We start from the raw sequence: 19,830 nt of genomic DNA, 5'->3' as shown, positions 1-19,830 counted from the left end.
CAAACAAAATTAATTTATTTGTTAAAAATATAAATGTATTCTATTTGTATACTATACAGTTATCAAAACAATTATAATTACTTTCTAATTACTATAACATGTATATGATATGGCATAATTCTGGCCACATTATCCTGATTTAAAGTTAGAAAAACAATAAAATTTGTGATTCCAAAGTACAGCCTTCTGGTTTATGACACTGTGAACTCTGATAGGGGGGTACATATGTTCTAGAAGAACATTTGCCTCTGTCATCAAGACAGAAGTCATTTCTACCAAGCTGCACGGTGTCCTGTTTTAATTTCTAGTTTAGGTAACGACACTGTCAGTAGTTCAGACTACATACCATCAAATGGTAGGATGACATGATACAATGAACTGGAAATGATGTGGCACGAAGCAGTCAGCCTAATCTAAGGTACAAACTGGGCATTTGCCTGGAGAAACTGAGGAAGAAAAATTCAGGATAGGCATAGTTTGGTTGAAATTTGAAATTCCCAAATACAACCAGACCTGTCATTACTTGAGTCAACTTGCTGGTTACACGGTATCATAACCCACAAGACCACAATAACAGCCTACACCACCATGAAAACATCAAGTCTCATTTCATGATTCCATGTTGCAGTGCTAAGTTCAAAGGCATGCCACAACTTTTTATTTCCTACAAATGAAGAAGATATTTCCACACTTTTCCATGAATCCTGCAGTGACAGACACTAAGCCACTCTTGGTGGTGAAGCACATGTCATGTGATGCAGTCTTAGTTATAAGCAGATAGCATATAATTGATATGTATATAAATATAAAAATACACATTCTAATGCATAATACTGAGGTGAGGTAGCAACTATCTCTACAAAATGCAAAAACAGGTTCAGATCATAATCATGAGTTGAGTTCCACACAACACGGCTCTTTCTGCTCTCTGTATCAACTGCACAGGTTCAATGAGTTGTTATGGTTATGCACAGTGAACTCTGACCTATCTTGAGGTATCACTGTGCAGTCTGATCCCAAAACAATGCAAAATCACAGTAAACAGATTATATTTTAAACAAATGCTAATTGTATATAGCCAACATAGGACTATTACAGGCAAATAAAATCAAAATCCAAGCAAAGAATATGACACTTTTGAGTGGCACTGGGGGGAACACAAGAAGGGAAAGAATAGAAATAAAACTTCTGGAGAGGAAGGTGGCATTAAAAACTTATTAAAAAATTAAAAAATAAATTTTAAGGATGGTTTGGCCATGTAAAAAAGTTGGACAGAATACGGACATCAAGAAGGGCAGTAGGATTACAATTTGAAGAGAAGAGAGCTATCGGATGGTCCAGAAGTTGGTTTGGCCAGGAACTGGAAGACATCAGAAAGAGTGAAAAGATCTGGCCAGAAATTGAAGAGGATAGACTGTGGGAGGAATGAAGAGACCGGAGGCTTCTTGTCCACTAGTAACAATGCTAGAAGAAGATCCATGTACTATCTGGCAGATAGCATCGGCCTATGGGGAGGAACAGGAAAAATAGACTGCAAAATAAAATCAGTAAGTCACATGGAAGTCTGTAGATGTCAAATTAAAAGATCAGACCAAAGAGTGGAGATGGGTGCTGCTTAAAAATATATATGTGCATGAAGTAAAATGCAACACTAGTCTGCAAAAAGTTTGAAGTGTTCCTTATTTAGGGAGCAGAACTCTTGATTCCAAAGTCTTCTGACACTAATATATTGCACCATATTATTGGGGCTCTGGAGTTTGTCCATCATCTAGTACTTCAAAACAGAACAGTTTCAGAAATTGAATCTATTTCCATCATGAGACAGAGGCACAACTCAGCTGGTCTCAATTGCTGGATCCAAGCAGATCCAATTTCCAAAATATTGTGTTCTGTTTGGAGTATCAGACTATGGACATAGTCCAGAAAGCCAGCTCTGCTGCAGTTTTACAGTCCCTCCTATTGGTGTCCAGCAGCATCTGCCTTGAAACAGCATTGGCGGACGATCATGTGTTTGCTAGGAGCACAGCCAAACTCTGCTTGCAAGATTGTGATGATTCCTTCTGAAGTGGTATGTCCATGAGGTATGTACATCTGGCTGTTGACAGATGGCTAGTCAAATTCTGGAGGAAGTAATATGGCCACAAAATAGGTTTGACAATAACAGGGCTCAATCTAACTTATCCAGTCTTAATGTCCTCACATCTCCTTAGCAGCTACATGACATCATCTGCACTAAATGCAGCATCACTAACCCAGTCCTTGTGAGTAAACAAACTGAGCTGGAAAAGCCAGTGCTGTTAAGCCTGTCACAACTGGATCAGGCTGATGCTGACAGGCAGAGTTTATATGTCATGTATTCATATAGTATATGCCAACAGATGGCAGGACGAAACAGAATATTCAGTTTTCAGCATTCTGTGATTCTTGTTTTGCGTGAAGAATCTGAAATGATTAGAATCATTTCATTTTTATGAAACTGCATAGCGAAACCTGACAGACTGTAGCACCACACTTGGCAGTAATAAGGCTAGTAACCTATCAAACACACTGTGCTGGCATGCTATGTCACTACCAAGCTTTCCAACATAATCTCCACCATTCACTCAACTGTGCAGCACATATCCCATTGAGTAGATCTGAATCAAAGAATCACTTGCTCCAAGAATGGCTTCCTTTCTAAACAATACTATATAATCTCTATAGCTCATAGTAGCATGAAGTGATGGAACAGTGTCATGATGCCGGCACCACCTTTGTGCTCGGACTGAGTGAGTTCTTCTTTCCCCAGGTGGGCGACAACACCTGCCTCAGAAACACACTTCTCCGCTCCCGCAAATTCGGCTTCGTGAGCTTACCCAGGTCACTGTCACAGCTACTTGGAGAACGGATGACTTTACAACGATCTGGGCTCAATCTGGAATTACATGAATTTTGGGCCTTCAAGTAATTATTCCACTGCCTTATCCTGTTTGGAACAACTGATGTCATGTTCTCCTTATTAAAACAAACAATGGGCTCTTTCTCCGATTCACACAGAATTTTCAATCTGGAATCATCAGGGGTAATTGCAGGGCAATCTGCACAGGACTGCGGAGGCTCCGACTTCTTAGAGTTCGCCTCGATATTAGCTACTGTCTGCTTGGATTCAAACTTTTCACGCAACAAGGAGAACTTTCTACGTGGTCTGTTTGCAACCTGTTTCTTTCTGGGTGTGGAGTCACTCATTCTGGGCATCATGTTATTTGTGGGAGGGCATGGACTGTCCATGTTGTGGACAGACTCAAGGTATGGGGATGCATCCAGGATGACTTCAGGACTTGGTTTGGGTGAACTGCTGTCTTTACTGCTTGGACTTGACTCAATTTTTGCATCCGGCATTGGCTGCAACTTGGACAAGAACAGAACCTCTTCCGGAGTGAGACAAACCCGAGAGTGACTGGTCATCAGAAGGGAATGAGGGGCAGGGTCACAGGATGAGGGGTGCTCACCCTCCCACAATGCATCTGTTGAGTTGTACAAGCTGCAGATGGAACCATCATGGCGGATCTCACTGATGGTTGCGACAAGAGTACTTGCTGAGTCATGGCTCTGCTTATGCCTGATACAATCATCAGTCTCTGTGCTTGTACTGGATTCTTCCAACTCCTCCATGATGGTATCCAGTGTTGTCAGGGGAAACAATGCCCCATGCTGGTCTACAACATATGGCCGGGCCACAAACAAACTGGGGTCATGCTCCTCCACAACAAATTCAGCCAGTGGACGATCCTGACAATACACACGTGTTTCACAGTCTGCTAAGTCATCAATCAGTGTATCCAGATAATCATCCTGCCTAGTTCGCAGGGCCCGAGGCCCAGGAGCAGGTCGCCTGCAAGGTACTGGTGGAGGTGATACAGCATTAGAATCTTCATTACCACCAGACTGATCTGATGAAGCAGAAGTCAGCGTTGTTGTTGTGCTGGTGAGCGTGTCACGTCGCCTATCACGCACAACACTGCCATCATGCAACCAAGTTTCTATGTCTGAATATCCGCGCCATGAGCGCAGGCCCCAGGCCTCCCTGGCAATGTTGACAGCGCATATGTTTTCATAGTCATGGGTAGACAGAACTTCACTAGGAAATGAAAGCACTTCACTGGGAGTTTCATCATCAGGTTGCTTTGCATTGCTCTCTGCCTGAGTTGCCTCCTCAGGCAGTTCAGCAGCAGAGCAAACTGGACGTCGCTTTCCATCAGAACCTTCTGCGCCCTTATCACCGAGTTCCAAACCCACGAGATCTGGTGAGCAGATGCCGCGCCGTTTCTGTCTCCGTTCCTCTTCATCACTAGGTTCCCCTTCCACATGAGTACCCAGCTCCAACTCAACCTCCATTTCAGGCTCCAGTGAGCAAATCCCTCGCCGCTTATGTTGGACCATGCTCTTGCCATCCCTACTAGCCTCCTCCTCCCGCTCACCTAACCCCAGTTCCGAAAGAGAACAGATGCCATGGCGTTTGTCTCTGTTGGTACTGTCACAGGCTGCGGACTTGTCTTCACATTCTTCTGCAGGTTCCTCTGCTGTCCTCAAACTCGGACTGGCTGTCTGGCAGGACACCCAGTGCGTCAGCAGCAGGTTCTTGTCTGTGCACACATCATCCGAATGTGGAGAGCCTTCCTGTGTTGAGGTTCCACCCAGCCTGGAACAAGGAGAAAACAGCACGACTGCTGCCACAGTCACAGAAGCATAACTATTAATGGATTGAAGAAAGTCGTCTTCTGGGTTTAGGCACCGTGTATTCTTTGTTTTGGCCGACGTTTCAGAGGAACGTAGCGCCTCCATCTTCAGAGCAGTTGAATGGCTTGGAATGCGGAGAGCAGTAGCCGTAGCAGTAGGCGACTTTCTTCATTGTCATCGCCGTGAAAACCTCAAAACTTACATATTAATGGATTATTTGTGATTCACATTTCATAGCCTTTGATCTGCAAATCATTCATTCCATTAAAATTCCAAATATAATATATCTGCCCCACTTACATCTGCAGATTCTGCTTAATATTGCTTAATTTTGTTTACATTCAACATCAAGAAAAGAGTAAAGTTGTCCTCATACATAAGCTCAACACTATAAAAGCTTTGGGGAGTGCTCTCAAATTGAACTAGAGCTAGAAGGAAGTGAGTCATTGTCTCAGCTGCTTTATCAGTGATACACACAAGAAAGTAAGCTGGTGGGCACCCACAGATAATCTGGAAATGAAAAATTATGCATCTTCCAGGAATCAAACCGCTGTTATTCAGCCCATACCCAGTCATTTTACAGAGAGAGCTACCCAGCTCCTCACATTAGCACACACTAGTAGAATGCCTGTTGAATATTCAGCATGAAAAGCTGACAAATCCTGTCTCCAGCTGCTGTTTCCACAGATACCCCTTCCACTGATCCACTCTTATGCATTACAGCCCTAAAGGGAAACTACGATGTAACAAGTTCACTAAATATGCTTGCTATGGACTTGAAAAGTTCTGGAAAGATAACTTATAGAATAAACACAATAAAAATACTCTTCAGGCATCTTTATTCAGTAAATGTTACTGAAACACTGCCATATACTGGTACATTTTGGAGGTTCTGACAACAAAATAACAATACCATTGTAATTTGTTCCCATGGGAACAACAGAACAATAAACCAAAAAACATTTTGGAGATATATCTCCACATATTCTGAATCTCAGTGCTGCATGGAGATATGAGGTCAACTTCATACTCCGGCTGCTTTACCCCAGGGGATACAGTCCCTAGTGCCTTCTGCCCAAGCAGCTAGGTGGGTTCCATAGCCAGACTATGTGTCATGGAGAACAGATAAACATATTGCCCCTGCCAGGAATCAAACCTCCTTTCCTCAGTTATCCAGCCTATGACCCAGTTGGAATACTGTCTCAGTTATGGAGGAAAATACTAAAATAGATGTTGTATTTTAGTGTCCTGTTGCACTGATTTTCGTCCATGATATGTATGCAGTGTCCATCTTTTAGTGCACTCAATTTCACTTGTTATTTCACTTGTTCTATTGTTAGAATTTGGACAGATAAGATATAACCTTAAAAAGATTTTAGTATATAAATATTTATTATAATTGATGAATATTTTTAAATACTTTTTAAATTTTACAATGACATAATGGCAAGCAATGAACTAGATTAACGTCAATGGAGCACCTGATGATGGCACTGTAGTGCCGAAACATGTTGTGAAATAACAAGTGAAATTGAGTGCACTAAAAGACGGACACTGCATACATATCATGGACTAAAATAGATACTGAAGACATAAATTATGAAGCTGAAATGAAGTGAACAGGTTAGTACCAGAATATGTGAAGATGGAACATGCCACACAACTAAACCTTGAAGGATAATAACTTGGTGACCACCACTGCTTTGTTTTCACTGCTGTGGGAACTGGGATAGCTCAGTAGATATAGTGACAGGCTATGGGTTGGGTGGCCAAGGAATTAGAGTCTGATTCCCAGAAAGGGCAAGAGACTTTTGTCTTCTCCACAGCATCCAGATTAGGTATGGGGCCCAGAAAGCCTCCTATCCAATGTGAGGTGCCTGGGGCATGAAGCTGACCACTCACCTCCATGTAATGCTGAGGTCAAGAATGCATGGAGCTATACCTTCACATCCCTGTACATCTTCATGACATATGGTTAATGAAGCACTAGAACAACTGTACCTTTTGCCCAGTTTGCAGTTCATTTATTCATTTCTGTCAAGTGGGCATGTGCAAGAAATGTTAAGACGGTTAATGTGGCACAAGAAGGACGCATATGAGGAGTACCTGGTAAGAGATCCATCTCTGTCCGTTTGCCAACAGTGCTTCAGGGATCGCATTGTAGCCGTGTGGCCCGTATTGCCATCTGACAGGCATGGTGGGGTGCCACACTCGAGGTTATGTTGCAGCTGTTTAGAGCAGAGTCTAATGGGGCCAGCTGGGTGGAAGAAGCGGTAGTACAGGAGCATACTGGACATCCCTGCAAGCACCAAAGATGTCACAATGACAGGCAACAATGGCACCAGCTATGGTGGCTGCAGAACCAGAGTCAGACAGACTTAGTGCGACCGGGCCTGTCTACTCTCACCCCATGCAGGCAACATGCGGATGCCCCTGGGCAACGCTCGGGTGATATGCGGAAACATACCCTTGTGAAAATTGTGAAGAGTGAACATTCCAAGGGGAAGCAGCCTTCTAGGCAATGCCGTGTTTGTGCAGTTCACAAAAAAAGGACTATGACTGTCTACATTTGCAAGTGTGTAATGCCACTTCACAAAGGGGAATGTTTCCAGAAATATCACACTCTCAAGCACTTCTAGGAGCATTCTTAAGTGTTCTCCAAAAAATTTAGTTCATAAAATTAATTAGGAGATTTTATATTAATTTTTTAAAGTGAACAGTGCACAAGTTAGGGTAGTAGGTATAAAAATGCTGGTCCCCAGGGTGATTTAAATATTCAAATCGCCGGTCTGCAAAGTGTTAAGTTGACGAGTCCTATATGCTTGTTAGATTACTGAATTATGTGTAATTATTGTTCCCTTCATGAATGTAGTTGCAAAGTGACCAGTTCTGTGTTTAGAGCTAATATATGTATATGTGACATGTTCTATATCTGATGGCTTTGGCAGCCAGTAAGGATCTATGGAATTAAAATAAAGATACAGATACACTTGCATCTAAGGTCTCCCTAAACAATAAAATCATGATGAGACTGCATGACAGCATGGTACCACAGTGTGCTAATAGAGTGCTGCACCTGCTTACTGCAAACAATTGTCTGTCATTATTTTCATGAAAAATTCTAATTTAGAAGAACCTCTTGCAATATTCACTGAATATTTTTTTTCAGTATGACTGTTATGATTGGGCTGTAAGTATGGGAAGCAGAGCCCCTAGTATATGCAAGTACACGCCTACCAAACAACATCACATCCATATGATCATACTCTTAACACTTACGACTGTGAGAACCTCAAATCAATAAGGCAAAGTTTGCAGTTTCACTGTATCACATGTGATGGGTATTTCAGTACATCTAATCACCATTCACAATCATCTTCCCTTCTCAAATGACAGCATTGTTAAATAACTTATATATCAATAAATTTGTCATCTCTTGCCGTGTGAACATTTTAAGTATAAAAAGGTAACAGAAAAAAATATAGGATATTGATATTCAGGTGTGACACCATGTAGTTTGGTAAAGAGGTACCGAGCTTACTGAGGAACCTCCTGCTTTCAGCTGCAGATTTGCTGAACTATGTGATGCCACAGCCTGCCAATAAACATCTTAACATTCACTGCCACGAGAACATCATATCTGAGAAGAAATGTAAATGATTATTTCAAAATACCAAAAACAAAACAGAATCTTCAGTATACCAATCAGATGAGGGCATGGGACTGTTACATACCGAGAACAGTGCCTCCGATGATAACAGCTGCTGCCGCCTCGATGAGACCAGGCCTAGACACTCCGGCCAGTGCAAGGAACAGTCCAAGACATCCTAGATTTTGTAATACAATGATCACATAGAATGCAAGGGCACGGTGACGGGACCGACCCTCTTGCAAGTTGAAGAAGCAGAAACAATAGATGACCCCAACCACACAGTTGTAGATGCATTCTTCCCATGGGGTCTGGCAGAAATCAGTTTTTTGAAACATGATCCACACCGTCATACCCAGCCAGTGCGCGCCTGCAAAGGACGCAGAATGGAGCATCACTGACCCACATGTCACCCTCATGCATACACTTAATGATAAACAGTTACATAAATACATGGTCCCATTATAAGCAGTACAAGTACCAAGCAACAAGAAGATCCAAGCATGGAAGCCAACAGCAAAGAGGACAAGTGTTGCGATCCTTGCAGTAACCATTCCCCCACGCCACGTGGCTTGGCACACCAGCCCTGGCCATGACACATGGGTCTTGTCTGGCCGTGCTCGACGCATTGCTCTGCTGTATGCTGCTACAGCCCACGAAAGAGAAGCCAGGGATGCTATGGCTGACACACCTGTAACACACAACACACAAAACAATAAGGACAGAAACAAATGTACAGACAACATAGTCTGTCCAAAACACCTCTGAGGGTAGTCATTCCTTCAGTAGGCAACCTAATGGAGGGAAAGTCCTGTACATTCATTGAGATTTCGAGTAAGGAAATTCTGGTGCCTACTGCATATCAAAATACAGTCTAGTAACTTTCTAATGACGATGTAATGTTCTGTGTCACTATCTGATGGATGATGCAATCTCAAAGATGATTGAAACACATATAGGAGTGTCTTACATATAAAAGGCCAATATGCCTGCTATTCTGTCATTACATACTATAGCGTGTAGAGCCGTTTCTAGGCAACGGCTCAGTAAACAAGTTCCTGTGGCAATGCACACATATGCAATAACACAGGTATAGCTGGAAATTGGGTTTTCTATTCCGTCCGTGCAAAGAGGTTATAAGGAGAACAAGTAAAATAAGAACACTTCATCCCATGTGGAGGCAGGGTCAAATACCTCCACCGCAGCCCTGTGAGTTGTAGGAAGCAACAAAAAGGGAAGTCTCAAATCTGAGACAGTAAAATATGGTTGCAAGTCCCACGGGACTCAGACCCAAGAATGGCTGCGTTGGTGAGGGTAGCAGCAATTGTAAACGACAGACCCGTCCTCTCGTCAGAGAGAGCGCCCCATATCAACAAACCTACAACTGTCTGACAGTAATGAAAATCTGGTCATAAGCCCCGGGTGGGTGCTTTATTCCAAGACAGACTGGCTGACTGACTGACCGTCAGTCATAATATAAGACTCAAGACTCAAGAATAGTTCAGTTGTCAGGGATCCACCGTTCAGAGAGGACGTTAGCCCGGAAGCAGGGGAACGGCCGTTTCTAGAAGCCAATTACTAGGCAACTACTAGTGAAGACACTGCAGGCTGGAAAAGAGTGTGATTTTATAAATTGCGAAAATAGCGATAGTGTTATAGCTATTTGTAGTTATGACCTGTAAATGGTCAATAAATCCAATATCCAATCCAAAACCCCGTATACAGTCAGACACACACGTAATAATTGGTGTCAGAAGTGGGACTGGATTGACTGATGGATTGGATTGAGTTGTGAATTGTGAACCGTCAGAACTAAACCCAGGAGACAGGTGATTATGGCGGATTTAGAACGCCTGATAGTCGTCATAAGAGGACTCAAAGCCGTGATACATAACAACCAAGCCAAAACAAGGGCTGCATTAAAAACCATTCATGACGGACAGGAGGGAATTAAATCTGGACAAGCGGAAATGAAGGCCACAGTAAGCGCCATCTTACAAATGATGAAGTCGTGGAGAGAAGAGACGACTTGCCTGGTAGAAGTGGGGGCCACGGTTTTGGAGGCAAATCCTGAAGAAAAGAGAGACCGTAGCTGAGCAGCAAGAAGTCCCTAAAGAAGAAGCAGCACTGGAAACTGAAGCGGTATGGGGACCGGCGTCTAGCCCTAGGGCGCCGCCGACAGCTGCAGAAACGGACCCAGGGCGATGGTACGTTCCAGCAGAAGTTGGCCGCCGCCCGCAGAGGGATGACCTGCCGTGCAGGACTGGGGCTCGGCGAAAGCGACGTGGTCATAAAGGGCCGACGATCGAACAGAGACGACAAAGACAGCGGACCTGGGACAATGTTGCAAGGGGAACCTCGAAAGGACGGACATTCGGGAAGAGACGTCGGCATAACGGCACAAGGAACTAAGGCATGAAAAAAGCGATTACTTCTGGGAAGCAGAACACTCAACAAGACCTTCAGGCAGACCGTAGGGCTGGAGATCGTGAAGCGAACAGTCGGGTCTTCTGTTAGGAGCCGGCCACCGCCGAAACGAAAGAAGAGAATGCACACAGCTTAAGAACCAGAGATGCAGGAGCGTCAGCCGCCCCCAAGTTTTGCCCGCACCGACCGGAAAAGAAAAAATGGCGGTACGCGTGCAAGCTATGCGGGGCGAATAACCTTAAGGAGAGAGCAATATAGCGAGCAGAGCCGTTTCTAGGCAAAAGCTCGGTAAACACATTCCCGCGGCAACGGGCAAGCATGCAACAATAGAGGTACGTGTGGAAATGGGGGTTGCTACTAGGTCCGTGCAAAGGGGTTATAAGGAGGCCAATTGAAGCTCAGACTAAATAGCGCTGAATGGGAGGATTAGTCAACAAAGAACTGGAAATGAAGTGGACGAACTGAAGAAAGCCAAAAGAGCTCTCAGTCATGATAATTCCTCTCTGGTCCGAGATTTGAACCTGGGACTTCCCGAAGACAAAGCAGCAGTGCAAACCACTCAGTTGCGACGACCAGCGATCGAAGCGTGAAACTGACCACCCACCTCCATAAAACACCCAAGTCATGCAGTTATCCTTCCAGGCTCCCTATATTCTCGCACGCCGTGGTTCTCTCGTACAGCGAGAGATTTACTAACGATACTGTACCAGTTACATGCAGGCTGGTGAAAGCGAAGGGCAGATGTCACTTGAGGCTCCTTGGAATTTCACTTCCCAGTGTCACGAGGACTAACCTCCCTCGCACATCCACGTGACGTGCCCAACAGCTTTCTTAACCGTCCACCTCACAGAGAAAACTGTGTCTCGTGAGAGTCGCGCTTCTGACAGCGATAACTGTATCCTGGGACGTGATGCCGTGCAGTCTGCTATAAATTTACCGAGGTTCCGGAGCAATATACAGCTTCTATCTTCAGGGTAGAAGTGTAACTTATTTCTCTTGATTCGCTGGACTTAGAATCTATAGCTTCCGCGTAGCAGTGTCTCTCCCAAGGCGGCAGGTTTACAGCCCTGAATATGGACATAGCATGTTCTCCTGATACCTTGGTACTCACCTACCGGACTGGACCATACAGTAGCAGCGGTTGCTTCACCACGCTGTTAGTATCTGGAATACGTAGGGCCGTGCCAGAGCTCAGGCGGTTTGTCGCCGGCCCGGGTTCGATCTCAGGTCAGGTGGGATTTTTGGTGGACAAACTGGCACTGGGGCAGGTTTTCTCCGAGTACTTCGGTTTTCCTGCCAATTTTCTTGCCACCGCCTCCACCATACACACACACACATCATCATCATCATCATCATCATCTGTCATCCGGAGGTGGTACAACAGACCAAACAGCGGCCGACGTACCAAATGGACTCAGTCTCACCCTCGCCCCAAGAAACTGAACTAAGTAAAATAAAAAACTAGATTATATAGGGTCGAATGGTAGGATCTGGAAGGAAGCAGCCGTGACCTTTTTCACAGCAATGTCTGGTAAGTGAGCAAAAACGCGCGCTGCTTGGTGTGCTGCTGCTACAGCAGACCTCCAGTCACGACACAGCCGTGCGCGCGAGCGGACGCCCCATGCTGAAGCTGCAGGCCGCCGCCGTCGGCAGACGGAAGCAACAGGTAGGTGAAGCTTTAGTTTCGGTTCTCAGTGGGGCCCCAAGGCATTAGAAGGGCGCCTTCTCTTCCGTGTAGTCCTCGTCTTTCCCCGTCTTTTTGCGAACCTTTCTTTTTCTTACACCTTCATTTATCTCTTATCCTCTTCCTTCCTTGTCTCTTCTTAATTTATCTCCCCTCGCCTTTTCTTTTCGTCTTCAACATCTCACTCTGCAATTCCTCCTCTCCTCCCACCTTTTACTTCCATATATATATTTGAGAAAGCACTGTGAGGGCCCAAACAAACACTGATGTCGAGATTTTAACCGACCTACAAGTTTCCAGCCTCTCAATACGAAGACGTGGTTTCCAGAATGCTGTCTGTATGTGTGTACGTATGTATGCACGGTTGTGAGGCTTCCTAGCGGCTCAACGGTTTGACGGATCTTGTTCTTACTCAGTACCTAAGAGATCATGTATCACAGGTCGATGCCCGATGAATACGAATATTCGAGCTCAAAAAAAAAAGTCCTACAGATTGGCCCCAAAATACAGAAAGGCACTTTTTTTTTCGAAAACTGCTATAAACACTTTAATTAATTTTCAGCAATTTATGGAAGTCATCTCCCTAAATAAGACTAAGTGACATCTTCAGGAAAATAAATAACGGCACGCGAACTAAGGGCCTACAAGCGAATTGCAGATTTTCTTGGCTTTACTGGCCAGACCGGCCCTGGGGCCCAGCCAGTCTCCTATTCAATGGGTACCGAGGGTATAATGGCAAGAGCGTGAGGCTGACCACTCACCTCCAACTGGTGCCTAGGTCAAGAATACGTGGATCAATACTTCCACTCCCCCAGACGTCTTCACGGACTAGTGCTTCAGCACAGCGACTGGTCAAACGAATTTCATGGTCGTTCGACATGCAGCAACCAAAAATTAGGCAACAATCGACTTCGTTTCCACGGCAACGTAGTCAGGGTCAATCGTATATGAAAAAAATACGGGCAACGTCTTTGCATCGAGTTTTTACTTCTATTCTCCTATTCTTCCTTTCCTCATCCTCAGCCTCCTACCCCTCCGCCTTTCTCTTGACGACCTGATCTGGATCTGAAAGGGTTGATGTTTAGTAAAGCTCTGGAACCTCTCTCTACGTGTATAAACCGGTTCCCTCGGAGGGAAGATCTAGACGTAGATGGTAGAATGTTAAAGTGGACTGGATTTGAGGTTCTGACAGCGGTGACAAGAAAGAGTATTATCTTATGGGACGTGACACCGTGTGGTACGGTAATTCAACGACGTCCTTCTCGCTGCTTGAGTGGCTTACCCTTGGACCTTGAAGATGGAGACAATAGAGCACTCCGAAACGTCATGAACTTCTACCGGAATACGGGTCATCACATCCCAGACGACAGTCGATATGAAATAAAGAGGGTGGATATGTCTGACTGTTATCCTGAGTTGTCTCGTGGATTTTCTCACTCCTTCCATGCAAATGTCGGGACATCAAAAATTATACATCATTGCTTCCTTCTAAATCCTTTCCAACTCCTCATCCAGCCACCATTCGACGCTACACGGGGCAGATCTTTACAGCGTCGTTAAATAAACCACACACAAATAAAGTACCGGTAGTCCTATACAATTTTGTGGGACAGAAGCGCCTGTGGAGAGCTGCGTTCGACGCAGAACCCGTTGTCTGCGAGAGATAAGGGCATGTCCGCGGCCGCCTTCCGCCGGGGAACTGCCACTTATCTGCCCGACCCCATCATCTGCCATCAACCATTTGTTTGCGTTCCTATCTCTCCTCTCTCGCATCTTCCTGCCTTCCTTCATTCCAGTCTCCCTAAGAACCAAGAGCTGCCAATTTATTTCCGGCTTCAAGAATACGGTCATCTGGAATGTAACGCGATGTACTTCGGGGTGAACCCGCGTTTCGGAGGAACATATCGCCTCTATCCTCAGAGTCGAAGAGTAGGCCAGACATGAAACCAGGATAAGCAGGAGGCAAGCTGAACCAGCACACGGCTATTAAACGACGCCTCAGTACTCAAACTGTGGTCTCTGAGTTGTGACACCGTGTAAATCTTATAGGCGGGTACAGACATTTTCTGGGATAGCTCAGCAGGATGACGGTGAAATCGGGTTCGATTCCCGACATGTATAGAAACTCTTCTTCAAAATATCCAGACCGTCTTTGAGGCTCACCCAGTCTCCTAGCCAATGAGTACCGGGAGCTCTTTCCACATCGCTAGATCGGACAGGGAGTGAAGCTGATCTCCATCCAGTGCCGAGGTTACGAATACGTGGAGCTACACCTCCATGCACTCGCCCTTCTTCATTGCATGATGCTTACTTAAGCACAGGGGCTTTTATCTTTTTACCGTCAAGACTACATAGCATTAAATGGTAGGATAACTGAATAACAAACTGGAAAGGCTGTAGAAGGAAGTGTTCGTGGCCTCACCTGAGGTACTGTCGCAGCATTTTCTTGCCTCCATCTTCAGGTTCAGAGAGTAAACGAAACATGGCACCAAATCTAAGAACATACTCTTCATTGTCACTGCCATTAGATCTCATAATCTCAAATGGACAATGGTAAAAATGGTAAAGCTATCCCTGTAACAGATGGTGAAGGCCCATAGCGTTGTGAGACATTGAGGCTCCCAGACCTTCCAGATAATCAGATCACAGGTGGCAGTGAGGTTGTCAGCCTCACACACCAGCTGCCCTTTACCACCCAGGAAGACTCTTGGTACACATTTCTGTTAGAGGCTGAGTCAACCCCAGGGCCATAGTGCAGCTGGGAAGGATTAAGTCAACTCAAAAATCCAATGACCACATTGGGAATCGACCCCGCAGCCTTCTGGCTTGTAGCATAGTGCCACAACCAACTACAGTACCACATACCACCAATCTCGAATGGAAAAAGAATGTATTTCAGAAGATTTATTTGACAGACTCAAGTACACTGGAGGTTGGCCCTGCAGGGGTTTGAATGGCACTGGAGGAAATGAAGGTACACAAACACAGTCCTGAGATATAAGAATCATATTGTTCTAGAATGTGGAGCTGATACAGTTCCTGGTCCTCATTTCCTTGCTGTGTGTCATTATGATGTTCCTTCTGCTGGTGCCATGTGCCATCAAGAGCCACCCGCCCCAGGAGAACAGCGACTACATACTTACACAGACACAAATGGTGAGAGCACTTTGTACCAGTGGGTGTGTGTGTGTGTGTCTGTGTGTGCACGGATGTGCGTGCATGTGTTTCTGTGCATGTGTGCGTGTCTGTGTGTGTGTCTGTGCAGCTTTCGCTCTTGTTTTCACGTGGACACAATGTTGAATGGATTACCACTTACAAATCTTTATGTTCAAAAGGCTTATGCTTGCTATTCTTGTATTATCTGTGTTAGCAAGCAGCTATAAATAAGAGAAATGTAAATATTGAGTTGGTACTGCAGTGTCTACTTTTGTTGACAGTTCATAGGGTGCCCCTACATACTGTCACTGTTTAATGCATGATGTTATGCTCCAGTCTATTCAGTAATGAGTGTACATCATGCCTTGAATAGGCAACCTCAGGCAAGAACTATCCTGTGTGATGAGTGGAATCTCCCATATGATGATTTTGTTTCCTATCATACATTGAAAACAGAATCTAATAACTTTCTAATGCTAATATAATTATTTATATCAATATTTCATAATGACACACCCTCAAAGTTTTACCTGAAGACAGAGACAGAATCCAGTATCCAAAACGTTGTGTTTAAAAAAGAAACCAAGATGGTGTTATAAACAAAACAGGATGATGGATAATGTCCAGAAACATAATATTTACATCAATAAAGTCCTGTCAGGGTTCCGCTGGTATCTGATGAGTCAGAGACTAGCCTGTCTCAATCATCAGAGGTTGATAAACTGAGTGTCCCAGCTGCATGATGTATTTATAGCCAGAGAGCATGCTCTTAGCTGCTTCAGTGTGGATTGCTGGGGACACAGTGCCCAGAGGATCATGACATTCTGCCCCAGCATGGACCACTGAGGGAATTGTGGGTGGGGTAAGGTGGTTCAGCATCAGAATCCAGCAATGTGTTCCAACTTCACTGTATCACTCCACAATCCATTTTTCCTTTACTTTCTCAATATATCCCCCAAACATCTTGTATAATTTGACATTCTCTGTCAATATTTAATACATATGAAATGTGATCTGTTTGATGATCTACACCTGCAGACTACTAAGATTTACCAATGAATTTCCAACTGCATCTGAATGAGGTAGTGAGTTATAACTTTGTCTAACCTAATAATAACCCCAAATATCATGAATTTTGGTGACTATCACCAATACTGTATCCAGGAAGACATGGAGCTTGAAATGAAGAGGCGGCAGCAGACCGTGATGCGCCAGTGTCACAACACAGGTGACGATGGAACCAAAAGCAAACTGCATGCATCAAGACTGCTCAAAGTGGTGACAAAGCTCTTTGTTGAAAAGTGAGTATTCTAAAATGATAGCACATGCCATATCTGCCAACTATTTACTGAAGAGTTGCTTGCTGAAATAACACTTCAGTTAGTCTGGCAGGCAACAATGAGACATACTGATATGTTGGGTTTTTGGACTTTATCCATCGTCCTGGTTTTTAAGATAACAAATAAAAACACGATGTTTCGGAAACTGGATCTGTTTCCGTCCTCAGATGAAGGAAAACACCTATTCAGTTGGGTCCCTTAGAAAGAGCTAGCCTCAATCACTGGACAGTGAGACATTCATATATTCAATACAAGCAGCATCATTCTTCCCTCAGGTTATGGTTATCTTCCTAGTCCAGTGACTGAGGTTAGTACCTTATAACAAACCCAGAGTACTTGTGCCCCACACCCTCACCCGAGGTTGGAAACATATCCAGTTTGCGAAACACTGTGTTCTTTACAATATAGAATGATGGACAAAATCCAAAAACTCAACAATCCTGAGTGTTATACACCACAGTCAGAATCCTTTTGAATCTACTATAACAAACTCGTTCCTGTGTAAGCAAATGGGTCGTCCAAAAAGTAAAGACTGCTAGCACACGTGCGCTACCTGCTGACTTTTCCTGGGATGTTCTTTCCATCCTCCCTACCATCCGGACCTGGCTCCAAGTGACTTCCACTTGTTCACACACTTGAAGCAATTTTTGGGTGGCACACATGGGTAGCAATGAAGAAGTGAAGATAACAGTTAAAGACTGGTGGCAGATTTCTAAAATGCAGGCACACGGAAACTTCTGACACAATATGGCAAGGCCTGAATCTTCATGAGGATTACACAGAAAAATGATCTAAGGTCTGTATTAATGATGTAATTTTTTTTTAATTTTATTAATTTATTCTTTTTAATTACCAAACAGTCTCCACTTTCTGGACAGCCTACATAAATAAGCAAATGCCTAACTCTCTGGGCAAGGTCATCCCAGCTACTTTGCTGTCAGAAGATTCCCTGTTATTATGGAACATAAAGGTTCGTCTCTTTTTTCACTTGTGTGGCACTGGCCACAAGATAGGGACCAGTTGCAGGCTCTTCCAAATATGGTATTGCAACTTCTAGTCCCGTAAAAGAGTAGGAATTTCTTGGAGATTATTGTCTTCTGGGGTGATATAGTCTGATATATGCTACACATGAAGGTGCTGCTTCAATTTTCAGTGTTGCTCTGAAGTCATAAGCAACATACCTCTGAAATATCAGTAAATATATACCACACTATACACTATCACATCCAGAAGACAATAATCTTCATAGTTCCTCCTGTGAGGTCCTTAAATCTCATAAGGAACTCTTGACTACCTGACTAGCTACTAGTCTTGGAAGATGTACTCTGTTCCATGCAATGTGTTACTGAGTTAGTGCACCACTGGACCTTACACTGAACCAGTTCCATCTGGGGTACTGTGTTCTGAAATGTGAGGTCATGTAGACTGGAAAAATTCAATGACATTTTGAGCAAGCATACTGTTTCCATCTTCAGAATCAAAAAGCAGGGCAAACAACAAGAATAACAAAAGAAGGGAAATTACCTGATGATGGCCCATGTGGCCAAAACATGTCGAAAATTAGAACAAATATATGACTGAAGACATTTTAGAAAATTTGATAACCACTTCTAATGTATAGAATGTGCTTTTAATATCCTATTGACATGTAACGATTTTAACATAAAAAATTGTCGAAATACATTTTTAGTGTCAAACAAATTTCTAATGTATTGTGACATGTTGAGCTATGGATCACCCCTACCTCCCCAGCGGTACGTGGCGGTAACGTAACGCTCATGTTACTACGGTAATAGGCGAGTTCCCGCCCCGCCACTCCCCTCTGTGGTGACATAACGCGCAACGCTACGTACCCGTAATCAACTTCCTACTGTGACGTGGCGCTCATTACACAACCGGCAAGCACTGCAGCTATATAAGTGAGCTTCACAGCAGCTACCAGTCAGTTGTACTGAGTCAGTCCTGGAGCTACCTCCGAGTCAGTCCTCGAGCTACCTCCGAGTTAGTTCCGAGTTAGCCAGCAACCAGCAAGTTGTATTGTGGCATTTGGAGTGTACTAATTGTGATACTGCAGATAGCAGTAATCGTAAATCTGTAATTTGGGTGATTGTAAGTGCGAATGTGAAATAAAATTCGCTATATTAAATACTTCGTGAAGTTATTTGTCGCGTTATACGCCCAATACGCGACAACTGGTGTCAGAAGTGGGATTTGGACTTACACACGTGACCGACGAGCGCCGAACTCAAGATACGCGACAACTGGTGTCAGAAGTGGGATTTGAACTTATACACGTGACCGACAGGATTTGGACTTACACACGTGACCAACGAGATTCGAACTCAAGACACGTGACAAACTGGTGTCAGAATTTTTACGAGCTTAAATACACCTCAGAGAATTTTACTGCTACAAAATGGAGATGCAGCAAATGATGGAAATGCTTCTCAAGGAAATCAGAGCTTGCCAAGAAAAAACGGAGGCAAAATTAGACTCCTGGCGAGAAGAGAGGGCTGCAGAGAGAGAAGCCTTCCAAGCAGAGACGAAAGCCATCGAAGCCAGGACGGCCGCCATGCGAGCCAAGAGGTTGAAAACCAATCTGAATGCCTGGCAGGAAGAGACGACAGCCTGCCAAGATGCAATGGAGACAAGTCCAAGCGAAAAACAGGATGTAGTGGGCACGGCACAAGAAGATGAGGTCCCCATAGTGATACCGGTCGGAGTGACGATGGCCTACCAAGAAACGGAGGCACGTCCAGAAGATGAAAACCCGGCTTCAGTGCACAGGAAACCTGAGGCGGCAGAACTACTAGAGGTACCCGTACAAGACGCCGAAGTAATGCCGGTCGGAGAACCGA

At 44.3% G+C, this 19,830-nt stretch overlaps 2 protein-coding genes across 3 annotated transcripts in view; one reads left to right on the top strand and one right to left on the bottom strand.

Annotated features, from left to right (window-relative positions):
* Positions 1–2: 2 nt before the first annotated feature.
* Positions 3–19,830, bottom strand: part of LOC111863270 — a 27,586-nt gene continuing 7,758 nt past the window's right edge. The window contains exons 4-7 of the mRNA XM_023849436.2: positions 8,847–9,056; positions 8,451–8,735; positions 6,823–7,015; positions 3–4,678 (exon numbers count right to left, since the gene is read on the bottom strand). Coding sequence (XP_023705204.1) covers positions 2,734–4,678; positions 6,823–7,015; positions 8,451–8,735; positions 8,847–9,056 — 2,633 coding nt within the window. The 3' untranslated portion in view covers positions 3–2,733. The remainder of the gene's footprint in view (positions 4,679–6,822; positions 7,016–8,450; positions 8,736–8,846; positions 9,057–19,830) is intronic.
* Positions 12,387–19,830, top strand: part of LOC111863271 (carbohydrate sulfotransferase 9) — a 12,366-nt gene continuing 4,922 nt past the window's right edge. The window contains exons 1-3 of one of the 2 annotated variants that reach the window (XM_023849438.2): positions 12,387–12,458; positions 15,495–15,632; positions 16,797–16,933. In XM_023849438.2, the coding sequence (XP_023705206.1) occupies positions 12,414–12,458; positions 15,495–15,632; positions 16,797–16,933 (320 nt within the window). In that variant the 5' untranslated portion in view covers positions 12,387–12,413. The remainder of the gene's footprint in view (positions 12,459–15,494; positions 15,633–16,796; positions 16,934–19,830) is intronic. The other variant, XM_023849439.2, reaches the window with a different exon arrangement.

The sequence above is a fragment of the Cryptotermes secundus genome, unplaced genomic scaffold (assembly GCF_002891405.2).
Source record: "Cryptotermes secundus unplaced genomic scaffold, Csec_1.0 scaffold929, whole genome shotgun sequence".
In the NCBI taxonomy this organism is placed as follows: Eukaryota; Metazoa; Arthropoda; class Insecta; order Blattodea; family Kalotermitidae; genus Cryptotermes; species Cryptotermes secundus.
The sequence above is the reverse complement of the archived record's forward strand: the minus strand, read 5'-3'. Positions and strand labels throughout refer to the sequence as shown.